The sequence below is a fragment of the Mesoplodon mirus genome (assembly GCF_964341445.2).
Source record: "Mesoplodon mirus genome assembly, chromosome: 2".
Classification (NCBI taxonomy): Eukaryota; Metazoa; Chordata; class Mammalia; order Artiodactyla; family Ziphiidae; genus Mesoplodon; species Mesoplodon mirus.
The window spans coordinates 178,189,388-178,204,979 of NC_138977.1; the positions used below are offsets into that span (position 1 = coordinate 178,189,388).

General features: G+C 42.4%; 1 protein-coding gene across 2 annotated transcripts in view; it reads right to left on the bottom strand.

Annotated features, from left to right (window-relative positions):
• The window catches only part of GRID1 (glutamate ionotropic receptor delta type subunit 1), a 678,013-nt gene that overhangs the window by 40,516 nt on the left and 621,905 nt on the right, over positions 1 to 15,592 (bottom strand). For both annotated transcript variants that reach the window (XM_082629921.1, XM_082629922.1), the window contains exon 13: positions 12,310 to 12,505. In XM_082629921.1, coding sequence (XP_082486047.1) covers positions 12,310 to 12,505 — 196 coding nt within the window. The remainder of the gene's footprint in view (positions 1 to 12,309; positions 12,506 to 15,592) is intronic.

Sequence of the window (15,592 nt, forward strand, 5' to 3'; positions counted from 1 at the left end):
TTGATGCAAGGCCCCAAAGGAAGGAAGGAAAACTCTGGGCAAAGTAACACAAATCTTTTATTTTTGAAATAACATCTGTCCCAAACCAGCCTTCATCTTCACTTTGACCTTACACCAAGTCTAACTCAATTTTATCAGGAAAGTATCAAGCCCATTCTTACATATTAACTGAGCTCACCACAAGTAAATGAGTTGACTAATGAAAGAATGAATGAATAAAAAACCCATATATTTCGAACATCAAATCATTGCATAAACACACATTTGAGGAAGGGGTTGTTAGGTGCATCAATTTTACTATTAAACAAAGGTAGGTGTCTAACCATGATCTTATTTAGTTTCCTCAAACTGCCAAAATTCACAAATTTTGCCTAATGTAGGCCAAGGAAAAAGTGAGTTGAAAAGAAAGAGATTTCTTCTCCACTCCAGTCCCCGGAATAATAAAGCAAAATAAAGTCAAAATTCATATGTACCTATATAAAGAGAAAGAGAAAGAAAATTTAAAAAATCACTATAAAGGATTTGAGAAAAGTAGAACAATACCAATTTATTAAAAGGCTTTTCCTACTAAAGATAAATCCACAAGGATTTAATGAAAAAACAAAAACAAAAAATAACACTGAAGCCTGAGTATTCTTTTGATCCCAAAGATAGAATGTAATTTATTCAAAGCCCTGCTTTTGGCAGTACTCAGGAATAGTTTGTTGAGAGCTTTAAATGTTTATATTCTTTTCTGACACCATATTTCTACTTTTGAGAATCTGACCTGAAGAAATAAATATAGTAACTGAAAAACCATGGGGCACGAAGATGTTCATTATAATGTTATTTGTATTTGTGAAAAATTGGAATCGACCCAAATGACAATCAAGAAGGAAATGTTTAATTTTACATCTATTTGATAAATATCAAGTAGCCACTAAAATGATTTTTAAAGTTTTACAACAGTGTTAGAAAAGTACAGGATAAAACATATTTTCTCTAACATCATAATTATGTAAAACATTTGCAGAGATTCAAAAAAGACTCCCCAGAAATACCCACAAGAATTCCTAGAGCCTTATTTAGGTAGTGAAAAAAATATGTGTAACTGGTTCTTTTCTGCTTATTTTTAGAAATAGTCTAAACTTTTAAAAATGGTGATATATATTTATTTAAATGACATACACATTTAAATTATAAATATATAACCTAAGATTTCCTCTCAAAACCTCTTATTTTAAATGTTGTCATGGATTGGGGGCTATTTAACCTGAGTGCCCTTGGAGTTGGGTTGGACCACAGATTTAAAGCATGTGAAGAAGGCTCGGGTATATTACAGGGTCAAGACAGCCAGAACTCAGCCTGAGACCCAGAGAAGGGGTTCTGTAGACAGCCATTGTTAAACAGGGAAAATACCACTGCCGTCATTCTTCTACAAGGAAACTATACATTTAGTAGAAATAAAAATGAAGTTTTGTTCACATGGCATTCCACTGTCTTTTCTGCCTCTCTGGTTTCCCTTATTTTTCTGTGTATTTTATTTCCTGCTTATCAGTTTTCTCTCACATTCTCACATTTGTATCTTCAAAACTGAAAAGGAATTGAGGCATCTGGATTGTAAAATGTAGGTACATGACAGGACTACCTTCGGAAGCTTTCCTCAACTTCACTAAGCAGAATAAATCCCCAATTTCTGTTCTCATACCCTTTTCCACACTAAATCACAGCCATTTGTTGTCCTCCAGAACTCAATAGGGATACCTGAAGAAAAAGACTGAGTCCGATGCTTTATATTTTGAGCTGATGATAATGAAAGCACAACATATAAAAATTCATGGAATTCAGCTAAAACAGTGCTTAGAGGGAAACGTATAGCTTTAAATACTTATATTAGGAAATAAAACAGGAGTAAACTCAATGATCTAAGTTTCAACATTAAGAAGCGAGAAGAGGTAAGAGCAAATTGAAACCAAAGTAAATAGAAGTAAGAAAAAAACCAAAAAAGCTGAAATCAATAAGATATAACAACAATCGAGAAAATCAATAATATCAAAAGTTGATGTTTTAAAAGGAAAAACTATGTTCATGTATTAAAAAACTCAATAGTGTAAAGATATCAGTTTTCCTCCAAATGATCTATAGATTCAATGTAATAGCTATCAAAATCTCAAGCTTTCTTGAGGAAACTGACAAGATGATTATAAAATTTAAACAGAAGTGAAAAAGTTCTAGAATTGACCAAATAATCTTGTAAGAGAAGAACAAAGTTGAAAGCACTACCTGATTTAAGGAATTATTATAAAGCTGTAGTGATCAAAACTTTTTTATTGGCATAAGAGTAGATAAGAATAGATCAATGGAATGGAATAGAGAATCCAAAAACAGACCAACACATATATGTCCAGTTGATTTTCAATCAAAGCACCTAGTCATTTGTTAATTAAATACAAGTCTTTTAAATAAATGGTGCTAGGTCAATTGGATAGACACATGGGGAAAAAAAGTGAATCTGGACTACTTCTTTATTCCATATACAAAAACTAATTTGAGAATGCAATGTAGACATAAATGTAAAACTTCTAGAAGAAAACTGGGAACTTTGAGGTAGGCAAAACTTTCTTAGGACACAAGAATTATTAACTGCAAAAGAAAAGAAAAATTGATATATGGGGCTTTATCAAAATTAAAATTTTCTACTCTCCACAAGACATCATTAAGAAAATGAATGGGCAAATTACAGACTGGGAATTATATCTGGAGCACTTATATTTGATCAAGGACTTATATCCAGAATATATTTTTAAAAACTCATCTAAATCAACAATGAAAAGACGAAGTGCCCAGTAAAAATTTAAAAAGGACTTGAGCACAGCCCTCTCCAAGGAAGCAACATGGATGCCCAATAAGCACATTAAAGTGCTGGACATTATTAGCCACCAAAGGAATGCAAATTAAAACAATGAGATAACCTCACAGCCACTTAATTGTTTACTGTCCCAAAGGCTGACAACACTAAATGTTGGTTAGGATGTCCAGCAACTGGAACTTACAAGCACATAAGTAGGATATCACTAGTGGGATTGTAAAATAGAATAATCACATTGGAGGTCGTCAGGAGGTTTTTTACAGAGGTAAACATACATCTGCCCTATGACCCAGAAAATTCACTCTATTGTATTTAGCAAAGAGAAAAGGAAACATATATCCACAAAATTTTGTACAAAAATGATCATACTGCCTTATTCATAATAGCTCTAAATTGGCAACAAGTGAAATGTATGTCAACTGGAGAATGGATAAACAAATTAAGGTTTGTTAATATAATGGAATACTACTCAAAGGAAAAAAAAAGAAGAAAGAACTCAGTACTGATATCTACAGCTTCATGGTTAAATCTCATAGATATCTGTTGGGTGAAAGAAACTAAACACAAATATACATATTTTATATTATTCAACTTATATGAATTCCAAGAACAGTAAATTTAACCTGTGGTACCAGAAATTCATATGTGGTCGCTTCTGAGGTTAGGGAAAGACGTTTCTAGAAAGTGACATGAGAAAACTTTTCAAGGTGATGGAAATGTTCTACACAGTTGGCCCTCTGTATCTGTGGGTTCTGCACCGAGAATGCAACCAACTGTGGATGAAAAATATAAAAAACAATTCCAGAAAACTCCAAACAGAAAAACCTGAATTTGTTGCGTGCATGCTGGCACTGATTTGCGTAGCATTTACATTGTATTTACAACTATTTGCATAGCATTTATATTGTATCAGGTATTGTAAGTAATTTTATAATGATTGATGATTATTTAAAGTACACAGAAGGATGCTTATAGGTTATATGCAAATACTCCACCATTTTATATAAGGAATTTGAGTATCCATGGATTTTGGTATCTGTGGTGTCCTGGAACCAATCCCCCTCAGATACTGAGGGATGACTCTATCTTCTTTTGGGTGGTGATTACACAGTTGTACATAATAGTCTAAACCCATGACATAAACATTTAATATAAGTGCATTTTATTGTTTGTCAACTATACCTCATAAAAGACTAAGTGTTATTTGTCTTTATATTTTTATTATGTTCTTTTCCTAATATATAGTAGGTGCTAAGGCATTTTGCTGACATCTACTCAATGTCAACCTTGTACTGCAATCCGCACTGAACACTTTCCATTTTTGCACTGGTAAACTCAACTCATCTGGGCAGGCTTGTCTCAGTCTCACAGATAGCTCAGAGATGTGAATTCTCTTGACCAAAGCCACAGATTAAATCTGATTGAAAGTGGAACTTAAATTCACATATCTAAGCTCTTAGGAGGAAGCTATTCAAATTACATTTATTGAATGGATGAATAAGTGAATAAATGAAGGAATAAAGAGAAGAGACCATCCAACTTGCAAAAAGGATATAGTGTCTTTTGACTATTTACAATAGCTAGGACAAGGAAGCAACCTAAATGTCCATCAACAGAGGAATGGATAAAGAAGATGTGGTACATATATACAACAGAATATTACTCAGCCTTAAAAAAGAATGAAATAATGCTATTTGCAGCAACATGGATGGATCTAGAGATTGTCATACTGAGTGAAGTAAGTCAGACAGAGAAAGACAAATACCATATGGCATCACTTATATGTGGCATCTAAAAAAAAAGGGTACGAGTGAACTTATCTACAAAACAGAAACAGAGTTACAGATGTAGAAAACAAAGTTATGGTTACTGGGGGTAATGTGGGGGGAGGGATAAATTGGGAGACTGGGATTGACATATACATACCACTATATATAAAATAGATAACTAATAAGGACTTACTGTATAGCATAGAGACTCTACTCAATACTCTGTAATGGCCTATATGGGAAAAGAATCTATAAAAAAGTGGATATACATATATGTATAACTGATTCACTTTGCTGGACATCTGAAACTAACACAACACTGTAAATCAACTATACTCCAATAAAATTTTTTTTAAAAAAAGGATATAGTGCCTTTTGAGCAAGAATAAAAGTATAAAGATGAATGGGGAATTCTCTGGTGGCCCAGTGATTAGGACTCGACACTTTCATTGTCGAGGACCCAGGTTCAATCCCTGGTCAGAACTAAGAAAGATCCCACAAGCTGCTCAGTGTGGCCAAAAAAGAATAGAGATGAATGATTATCCAACATCTGTGAGTGTCTGAGAAGGAAGAAGCCATGTAGAATCCCCAGTGTGAACTGACTTAGCAGCAGAAAAAGGACAAAATATGTATCTTGGAGCATGCCTACAAAGCCCACTGCTGCTACAGAGAACAGCACTGTTGGTTTCCACTGCACAGGGCTGCCTAGTTTGTACCAGTCCTTTTTCTGGGGGGGTCAGACCTGCATCAAAGGATCCTTTTCATCAACTTGACCAAACCTTCTGGATCACTGAACCTAGCATCCCCAGGATATAAAGGAGTGCCATCCCATGTAAGCCCCTCCCCACTCCTCAGTAAGGACTTCCAGTATGCCATGGAAGCAGGATGCTTCCTCACTTTGCTCCCTCCAAATGGAGGGCACTGCGGGGCATCAGAGTTCCTGATCCTCCCATGGAAGACTTTACTCCTTCTGGGGACCACCTTTTCTGCCACAAGGTATGGTTCCTGGCACTCAGCAGGGAGTGTATACAATGAGAGTGTCCCTTGTCACAGAGCAGAGAGCCAGGGCAAGGAATGAAGGCAGGTGCTGACTGGTGATACCCACACTCAATCCGGCGCCAGGGCAAGCATTAGATCAGTGTGGAAATAAATAAGATTTGTGGGCCCGTTTTCTTCCTGCATTTGCATTCCCACTTTATGACCTCAGCGATATTTACTGAGTAGAAAAAACAACCTTCTGTTACAACTGCTTGCCTGCGAAGTGACTTCCATCTGAAAAATACTATCTCCAGCCACAGGGTCTGAAACAAGCTACTTCTCTATTTATTCAAAGAGTCCAATGAGCTGTGAAGATTGACATTTAAACTATTAAACTGTATTCTATTTGATAATGTTATTAAATATTAGGTTTGATTTATGGAAAGACTTAATAAATTGGCAGCCTGGGTTAGTCCTGACACTGCACAGAAATTGGGTTATGCTGGATGTTACTTCATAGAGTTGATCAAGCTAAAGAAAAATTTAAAAAGTCTTCCCAACAACATTAAAGTCAGATTCCATGTGACAAAGTTATTATCATAGAAATTCGAACCACTTGTCAGCTCAATTCTGCATCTGAGTTTCTCTAATTGATACTTCTAATAATTGGGAAATCAAAAGATAAAATCACAGACTTAAATAACCTTTGCTATGTCACATGGAAAGAGAGCTAAGGCTTTTAAACATGGGAGCCAGGCATATATCTTGCTACTTTGGTGTAAAAGAGGAAGAGAAATAGAAGCACAAGTAAACAGTATGCAAGGGGGTGCAGACACATTGGGTACAGAAATGGGGATGTAACCCCACGGGAAGAGGCAAGGTTGAAGTGAGACATGACTGTGCCATGGCTTACTCACGTCCATGTGACCTTAAACAAGCCACTTAATCTCCCTGAGGGTCAGTCCCATTTCTACATGATGGAGACAATAATAACCAAGTAGTTCCGTTTAGGATGAATAGAACAATATATGCAGATCATTTGGCAGAGTGCCTGGTACATAGTGACTGCTCAGTAGATTTCAGGGGGGAATTAGGCCAGGTCAGGAGTGCGGCTGGGTCCCAGTGTAGTGAGGGCAAAGACTGTGGGCCATCAGAGGTAGGCCTGAAGAGAACAAGAAAGGACAAAGCCTGTATGCTACTAGATGGTACGGAACTTAGGTAATGGCATAGAGCTAGATGATGTATCCCTGCGTGTGCTGATGTGCTATTAGATGACATAAAGCCAGAGGAGGAACTACCTGCTAGATGTGCTTATATACTCTAGTAGGTAGTTTTATAGAGCTTAGATGATAAGCTACTGGATATGTCTATAAGTTATCAGATGGCATTGACCAATGGGCAGTATCCCTGGAGCACCCATGGCTCTGGGCTAGGGATCCTCAAAACTTTTTCTACAAAGGGCCAGGTAAGAAATATTTTAGGCTTTGGAGACCACATGGTCTCTGCCACAACTACTCAACTCTACTCAAGTAGCAGAAAAGCAGCCACAGACAGTATGTAAATGACCGAGTGTGTGTTCCAATAAAACTTCATTTGTAAAAGCAGGTGGTGGGCCACATTTAGCCTATGGACCATAGTTTGTGGACTCTTGCTCTAGTCTGCCTCAGGCCTGACAAGTACAGGTGGCTGAGAGAAATGAAGGCAGCCTCTCTCTACTCTCCAAGGGCTAGCAGGACCTCTTTCCTAAGAGGCGGGTATCAAGAGACAAGGGACTATAAAGCTATTTACCTCATCCCTCCCAACAAGGAATTCACAGAGGGTAACCTACTCACTGATGGCACCAACTACACCCGATTTATGTGTCTCTGCTCAGTCAGACAACAAACAGATGATTCATTAGGGACAGTTCAGTATTTATTGAGAATTACTGGGCACCAGGCAGGTTTGCTCTAAAAACCGCACACTGTGGGCTTTTAATAAATAAATAAACTTCCTTCCGCTTCCAAATCCCTTTCTGCTTTCTTCTCCAGGGCCCAGGAAGGGCTGCTCCCTCCTTATCTGAGTGATGGCTGGCATGTAGGAGCAGATCACAGCAGTGGGGGCAACTATGACATAATTCCTTTCTCTGGTTCTGATACTGTGCAAAAGTGATCACCTCTTGCTAAGCAATTTCCCACCTAAATTGGTTTCAGGTCATTAAAAGCTGCAGCACTCCCAAGGAAAAAAAATAATAGCAGCTCTCTGAGGTTACTTCCAACACCAAGCTCCTTGACTTTAGCAGCAATTAGACATTGTTCCACTACCAAGCACTCTCTGGAAATGGAGCCAGGGTCACCAAAGAGTAACTGGAAATTAGAAGTTGGAGCATCCTCCTCTTGCTAAAGCAGTTTCCTCTGATATTCCTTGGGGGCATCCAGTCCTCACCTTTGCCAGGCTGCCTGCATTGTACCCACGCGGGTTCTGTCTGGGATTCAGAGAAGCCCCTCCTCCCTGAATATCAAGATCATGTCCGTATTTCCCAGTATGCTGGATTTTTCCTTACAGTTTCTGGATTCAGGATATGGCCCTCACTCAGGGCACAGCCGTCCCCAGTCTGGTGTGCTTCGGGCTGGGGATTCATAAGGTATTTGAAGTCAAAACCTGGTGGGTGGGGAGCAGTTCCATAGGGGGCAGGGGACAGGAAGAGTTTCAGATAAGCATGTAAGTACGGGAGCCACCCAAACAGGCACATGCAGAAGGAAGGTTTGAGAGTGGAATCTGAGCTCTCCTTGCAGTAAAAAATGTAGTGCACTCCACTTTCTGACGGTACTATAAACTCACTTATATGACACAAGTTATAACACCCTTAACATCTGCCTAATGCTGACAGTCAGCTTTTTTTCTTAAAGATCCAAGTGCAAGAGGGAGATTTGTGACCCCAAAGCTGGCTTGGGGTTTATAAAATGAATGTGTCATAAAAGCAACACATCCTCTGTACTGGAAAAAGATTAGATTCTGTACCATGAAGCTTTAGGCATTTATAAAGAATGCCTTATTTGCATCTTCCACCACTTTTTTTTTTTTTGTGGTACGCAGGCCTCTCACTGTTGTGGCCTCTCCCGTTGCGGAGCACAGGCTCCGGACATGCAGGCTCAGCGGCCATGGCTCACGGGCCCAGCCGCTCCGCGGCATGTGGGATCTTCCCGGACCAGGGCACGAACCCGCGTCCCCTGCATCGGCAGGTGGACTCTCAACAACTGCACCACCAGGAAAGCCCCACCACGTATTTTTTTAACATTGTTTTATTCATGTGTAAGATCCTAAATATCACCAGAGGGTGATGATTTCTAAGGTGCCAACTATGGATTAGGAGTAAACGGGATGATGGGGAGATAGCTCTCTAACGACCCATTTCCAGATTTACCATGCTCCAGAGGACATTATTGGTGGCATTGGCCTTCTTGAGGAACACCAGGAGTAGGCCTGCACCTGGGCGCCCACAAGGAGAGAAGAGGCTGGCGTGTCTTAAAGGTCTTAAATCAAACTCTGCCTGGCTGGCCTGGAATTATTTATTTGAAAGAGCAGGTAGGTGCAAAGAACAACCCTTGGTTCAGGACACCCGTCCTTTTGTCTAGGAGTGGCCCTCTTTTAAAATTAACTTATTAATTATTTATTTTAATGAGAAATTAAAAATTAAAAAAAAAAGAACAAAAAGGAAAGACTGTGACTATAAAGCTAACACGGACCCTGACTTAGAGCCAACAATACGCTTCTCTCCTTCCTCTTGCTCCGTCTCTCCCATCTGCAGTAACCTCTACCCTGAGTCTTATATTTTATCATTACCTTGGATGTGTGTATGCCTGTGTTTAAAAGGATGTTATGTTGAATGTTATTTTCTATTAGTTGACCTATATGAAATTGCCTTTAATGCTCTTTTTTTTACTCAATATTATTCAGCTAAGATTCATCCATACTATTACAGGAAGCTGTGGTTCATTCATTTCATTGCAGGTCTTATTTTTTAACTTGTTAATGCTCATTTGGACTGTCTCCAGGGTCCTGGCTCTATAAGCAATGCTACCATGGTCTTTCTTATCTATGAGGTGCTGCAGAAGTTTGTTTTGGGTGGATGTATAGGAGTGGAATTGCTGAGTCATAGGGTATGCAAACGTTCCATTTTCTACTAGAATGACAATCTCGTTTCCAAAGTGACTGTCCTGAGTACACTACCACCAGCAATTAACCCCCCGTTACTCCCATCCTTTCTACCGCCTCTCCTTTGGGGCAAGTCTAATTGAGGTAAAGTGAGTGATACATCTTGATGGTCTTGATTTTCCTTTTCTGGAAACACTAATGACTTTGAACATCTCTTCATATGATTATCGGCCGTATGTGGTACCTCTTCTGTGAAAGTCCTGTACAAGTCTTTAGCCCAGTTTTCTATTAAATTGTTTGAGCTTTTCTTATTAATTTGTAAAAGTTCTTCATATAACATCTATATAGGATATTAATCCTATATTGATTGTATGCATTGTAAATATCCACTTGTAGTGTGTGACTTGCCTTTTTATTTTCTTTCAAGTGCCTTGTAATGAATAGAAGTTTGATAAAATCAAAAGCTGCTATCTTTTCTTTTATAAGTTCTTTTTGTAGCCTTGTTGCAATGAATCTTCATAAGCATCCAGTTTGGATGGGAGTATTGGCTCTCTGTGAGAGACAAGGAAATCAGAGAAGGGAAACTCCAGGGCCATTTGGCCCAAGCCTTATATTCATAAAAGGTCTTAAATCAACTTCGTGTTCATTATCTCCAAATGAGGTCACCTACAGCCACAAAGATCCACTGTCAGGGATAAAACAAGACCCAGCAGCTCAAGGTGAGAGCGCCGTATTTCTCTGTGCACGAGGACGTAAGAGGTTTTAATAAACCTTGTGAGCATGGGAATAGCACATTTATGTTGCATTCTATTATTTTTGTCAAGATATCACTTGGTTAAATATAAACATTCCAAATCTACCATAACGTGTACTTTTAAATGTTTTAAGTGTCTAAAGGGAACCCGAAACAGGACGTTGCCCAGGCCTCTCTCAACACTGAGAGGTTCCCGACAGGAAGAGTGGTGTGCTCAATTTTAGGTCATTGGTGAGCTGTGGGACTGGGATTCACACCCAAACGTGCCAGGCCCCAGAGCCCAGACACTCTCTGCTGCTCAACTTCGCTAAATGAAAGGGAGAAACCGCCCCAAGCTAACTGCCGTGTGAGCACATGTGCCCCGGGGGGCTCCCACGCCACACAAGGCACTGCCTTCAGGGGCCAGGGCCTATGGCTTCTGAAGCAGGACTCAGGCTCTGCCTCTCTCCTTGGACCCATTTGGGGCTCTCCTGAGAGGGGCTGGCAAACTGTTGAGGACTCTTCTCATCATGAAGGGCAAGGTGGCGGGCCCTAGTGGCCCCTAAGCTTTCTGCAGACTGCCCCCTTATATCCACTGCCCTCTGCAGTAAGGCTAAGGGATGGCCAAGTGGCTGGGGATGTAGAACACAGGTATGTGTGTACATGAATATGTGTGTGCATTAGTGTGTGTGAGCAGTGGGAGCGTGTGCATGAGTGACCTCGTGTGAGAGCCTGTAAGAAGGTTCCGCAGAGGTAGAATTGATGGGTAGGGAAAGGTAGGACACACTGAGGCAGGCTGGACGGGTGTGTGCATGTATGTGTGTATGTGTGTGTGAATGCATGTGTGTGAAGGTTCCGCAGAGGTGATGGGGTAGGTTGAAGAGGGAACAGAAGGGAAGAGATGCTGAGCGAGACAGGCTGGACAGCTGGTCTACCCAGAGAGGCAGTAGTGCTGGCCACGTGCACATCTTTCTTGCATCATTCACTAAGGACTGAGATAGTAGGCTCTGCATGTGAGGGCCATTGGGAAGAAGGTGCCACCACCAGCAACATCCTGATGACACCTGCCTTCATCCCACCACCTTCCTCCTCATGGACCTTCAAGGGTTCTGCAGCATGTGGCAGATAAATACCAAACCCCTCAGTCTGGAACCCCAGGCATCAAAATTAACAAGGAGTGTGACCCACGGCTCTGATTCTCATCTGTATAATGGGATAATCACGATTAATTCGGGTCACTGTGGAAATTCACTGTAATAAATGAGCAAAGTCTAACCCACTGCTGAAGAATGTATTAACCCTTTTCTGCCCTTCCTCCTCCCGTTCAGCCTCCATCCCGGGCTTGCTGTCCTTACCACCATCTCCCAAGCACACCCCTGCTCCACAGCTAGATCTTGCAGTGTGCCCACCCTTCCCTGAACCCTGTCTCCCTACGCCCTCTACCTCTCACCTGGTCTTCTGCGTCTGCTTTTGCCGAGTGTTCTCACCTGGGGTGGGGAGACTCCTCTGCGCCACCATCCTCTGAGCCCAGGAGGAGGGAGGTCCATGTCTTGGGCTTAACCTGTCTTCTCTTCCCTGACCCTTTGGAAACTTAGAAAGGCCAAAAGGACCAGCCCCTTTGCTTCTCCGGCCCAAAATGGGCGTCTACCTAAAGAATGTGTGCCTCTTTACCTGATAGCCACATGCTTATGAGAAGTGTCTATCTAGGCTGCTAACATGGATCATCTTGCCGGTGACAGGGATACTCAAAGGAGATGCCTCTGGGAAGGTATCTCCTACCCCAAGGATGACAGTCCCCATGGCCCCGTCACAGCACACACATGCCCAGGTGGCCAGCTCTCGCCTACCTTCCTGATGCCTTCTGAAGGGCTGGACACGCAGTTGTCAGCCCCTCCATTCTTGCTGATGGTCCGCCAGAGCTCAGCAAATGTGCTGTCTTGCTCTAGAGGGTTGGTGCCCTTGGCTCGGAAGTACTCGTACACAGCAGAATCCCGGACGGTGCCGTAAGACATCTCCACTTGTTTGGACAGGTCCTGGAACGTCCTGAAATACAAAATGGCCATGAAACATAGGTACATGTTACAACTTGAAGGGACACACATGGGCTACAAGGCCCTCCTGAGGTCGGAGCCTGGCTGTGGCCACTGTCCACATCCTTCACTGCCAACCCCCAGCAGTATGAGTCCCTCAGTCTGGAGCACCACTTGCCAGGGCCTCATTCTATCCCAGTTACGTTTCCTCAGTGTAGATTAATTCAATAATGTCACTGAACACCTAAAACCTGGTTCTGTGCTGAGCCTGAAGGACAAAAGAATGAGAAAGACATGTTTCCTGCCCTCAAGGAGCTTAGAGTCTAGCTGTAGAAACATACAGACAGACAGTCACAATACAAAAGAGTCAGGGCAGCATGGGAGGCTGTACACTTAAGGTCTTCAACTCAAATTCCTGCAGAAGCACAGGAAAGAGAAACACGTTGGCAAGACTGACGATGGTGACTGGTCTCTGACACTCAGAGGTGGCGTGGGGCAGACACACACTCAGAGGTGTGTCAGTGAAGAGGCATGTTCCCTCCAAAGCTTGCAGCTATTCTGGAGTTCCACCCAATTGTTGTCTTTTAAGAATCTCCGCCCAGTTTGTTTTTTAATAAAGAAAGAAATCTGGGGCTTCCCTGGTGGTGCAGTGGTTGAGAGTCCGCCTGTCGATGCAGGGGACACGGGTTCGTGCCCCAGTCCGGGAAGATCCCAAATGCCGCGGAGCGGCTGGGCCTGTGAGCCATGGCCGCTGAGCCTGCACGTCCGGAGCCTGTGCTCCGCAACAGGAGAGGCCACAACAGTGAGAGGCCCGCGTACCGCAAAAAAAAAAAAAAAAAAAGAAAGAAAAAACGAAAGAAATCTGGGTTTGTACATGAAACCTCTTGACTTCGAAGTGCTGACAATTATTCAAAAGGTGATGAAGATAAAACAAAGCACTTCTGAGAGCCTCAGTCTGTTGTACATGGAAGAGAAGCAAGTAGCTCAGGCCAGGTGCATGATGCAGGGAGGGGGCACATCAGGTAGGTCCACCAGCTGGCCAGGAGCAGATGTCTGAGCTGGGGGCAGAGGAACAGTGCCTTCCTTGGGGTAGAAGGAAGAGTCACATCAGGAAGGACCAACTGGCATAAAGTTTTCACTTGTCCCGAGATGAGCAGTACCTGACTCTGTGTGCTGAGAGATCAGAACTGCAAAAAACAAAGAGCTCAGTGGTGAGCCAGCCTCTCTCTCCAGGCTCCAACCTGATCCCTCTTTATTTATTTCCCTTCTGGGAATCTGTCTCTCCTTTTAATCAACCAGAATTATCATCCCCACCTCTCACTGAGTCACCGTTCCCACAAAGAGATCCAGTCATTTCCACCTGATCTACACAGCCCTCCATCTTCTGATCTCATCTTCCCCTGTTGCTCCCGCATCCACAGGACCCCAAGGCCAAGGCTGAAACGAGAAATCCCACACAGTCCCCATTTATGGCACCAAACCATGGAGCTCTCTCTTCCTGGAATCCCTTTATCTTACTCATCCACCTGATACACTTCTGCAAACACCCTGAAGTTCAGGCTGCCGCCTTTCTGGGAAGACATCGCCACCCCCCGCCTCCCTGACCATCTCTATACCCTGCATGGCTTCTATGGCAGGAAGATCTCACTGTGATTGCAGGAAGCAGCACAGCAGAATGGGTAAAGCAGGGGCTCTGGAGCCCAACTACCTGCCTTGCCTCTCAACTCCACCAGCACTAACACTATGGGCCTGGGCAAGTTAGCTGACCTCTCTGTGCCTCAGTTCCCAAATGTTTAAAAATTAGGGCTAGAAGCAGAGCCTGTAGCAGAGGCTGCTGTGAAGATGAAATGAGGTGATATCAACTCTTAGAGCAGTGAATGATGTAAACTCAGTGCCCAATAACTAGTAGCAATACTTCTGTGCTATTATTATATGGCTGGGTCCTCAGTAGATGGAGCCAAAGTAGCCCAGTATCTGCATCCTCAGCACTAGATCCAGGGCAGTTGCCAGCCTACACAGCCTGCACACAGAGGAACCAGCAATGGATGCTTCCTCCTGTTTTGGAGACACACTCCATGGAATTCCTTCAGGCCCTGCTACATGGCCCAGAAAGAGAGCTCAGTATTCGTTTCAATACATTACAGATGAAAGAAAACACAAAATAACAAATTTGATGAAGAAATCTTTCTAATTATTGTTCATTATTTATATCTAATTGAAGCAAGATGTTCCTTTGCTTAAAGGGCCCCAAGGGTTGTAACTCTGTCGTAATCTGCCTGTAATGAAAGGAAGAGGGATCTTTTTTTTCCCCGCATTTTTTATTTTTCTCATGGTAATACAAACAAACACAAGGCTTTGATGAATGGGAAACATCAGGATGAATTACACAGTTGAGTCTAAGTACTGAACTGCTCTAAATTACTGCAGTTTCCCTGAGTCTGGAACGAATGTGTAACTGCCAAGGAGTTCAGCACTACTGTTTCATCCCCATGTTTGAAATGTAGATTTCCTCTCTCCTCTTGGTATTTATTCACAACGGAGCTCCTGGCCAGAGGCTCAGGGAGCATCTCTGGAATGCAAGCAGGCAGCCCAAATGTTAATGACTTCATGTCCATTTCTGTCCCCTTAGAGGTCACTGTTCCCATCCCAAAACACCACCACCATCTTTGCTGGGCCAGCCCCCTGGCCTCCATCCATCAGCTCCTGTAGCCATGCGTCTGTGTAGAAGGATCTTTCCCATCTTAAATGCACACTGCCTCTTTCAGGGAAGGTCTCCAAGCTCATTAACACACAGTAAGTACTACCATCAAATTTCAGAGTGACTAAACCTAAGGCTCTTTGGAATCTGGCGGGAGGGCCCGATGACTCATGGACCAAAGCTGTCATCTCCCTGGGGCACTCATCCTCTTGTCCGAGTGCTCAGTTTTGGAAGGGACATGGAAGGAGGAATCAAGAACAGCCAGCCATCCAGGCTCCAAGCCATCAGTCAGCAGAAGACAGATGTTCACATCAGATAAGACACTCATCCAAACAAGCAAGGGAGGCTTAGCCTATGTTTCCCCAAATAGTCTCTTCAGCAACAACTGTTAGCAAGTGTCCA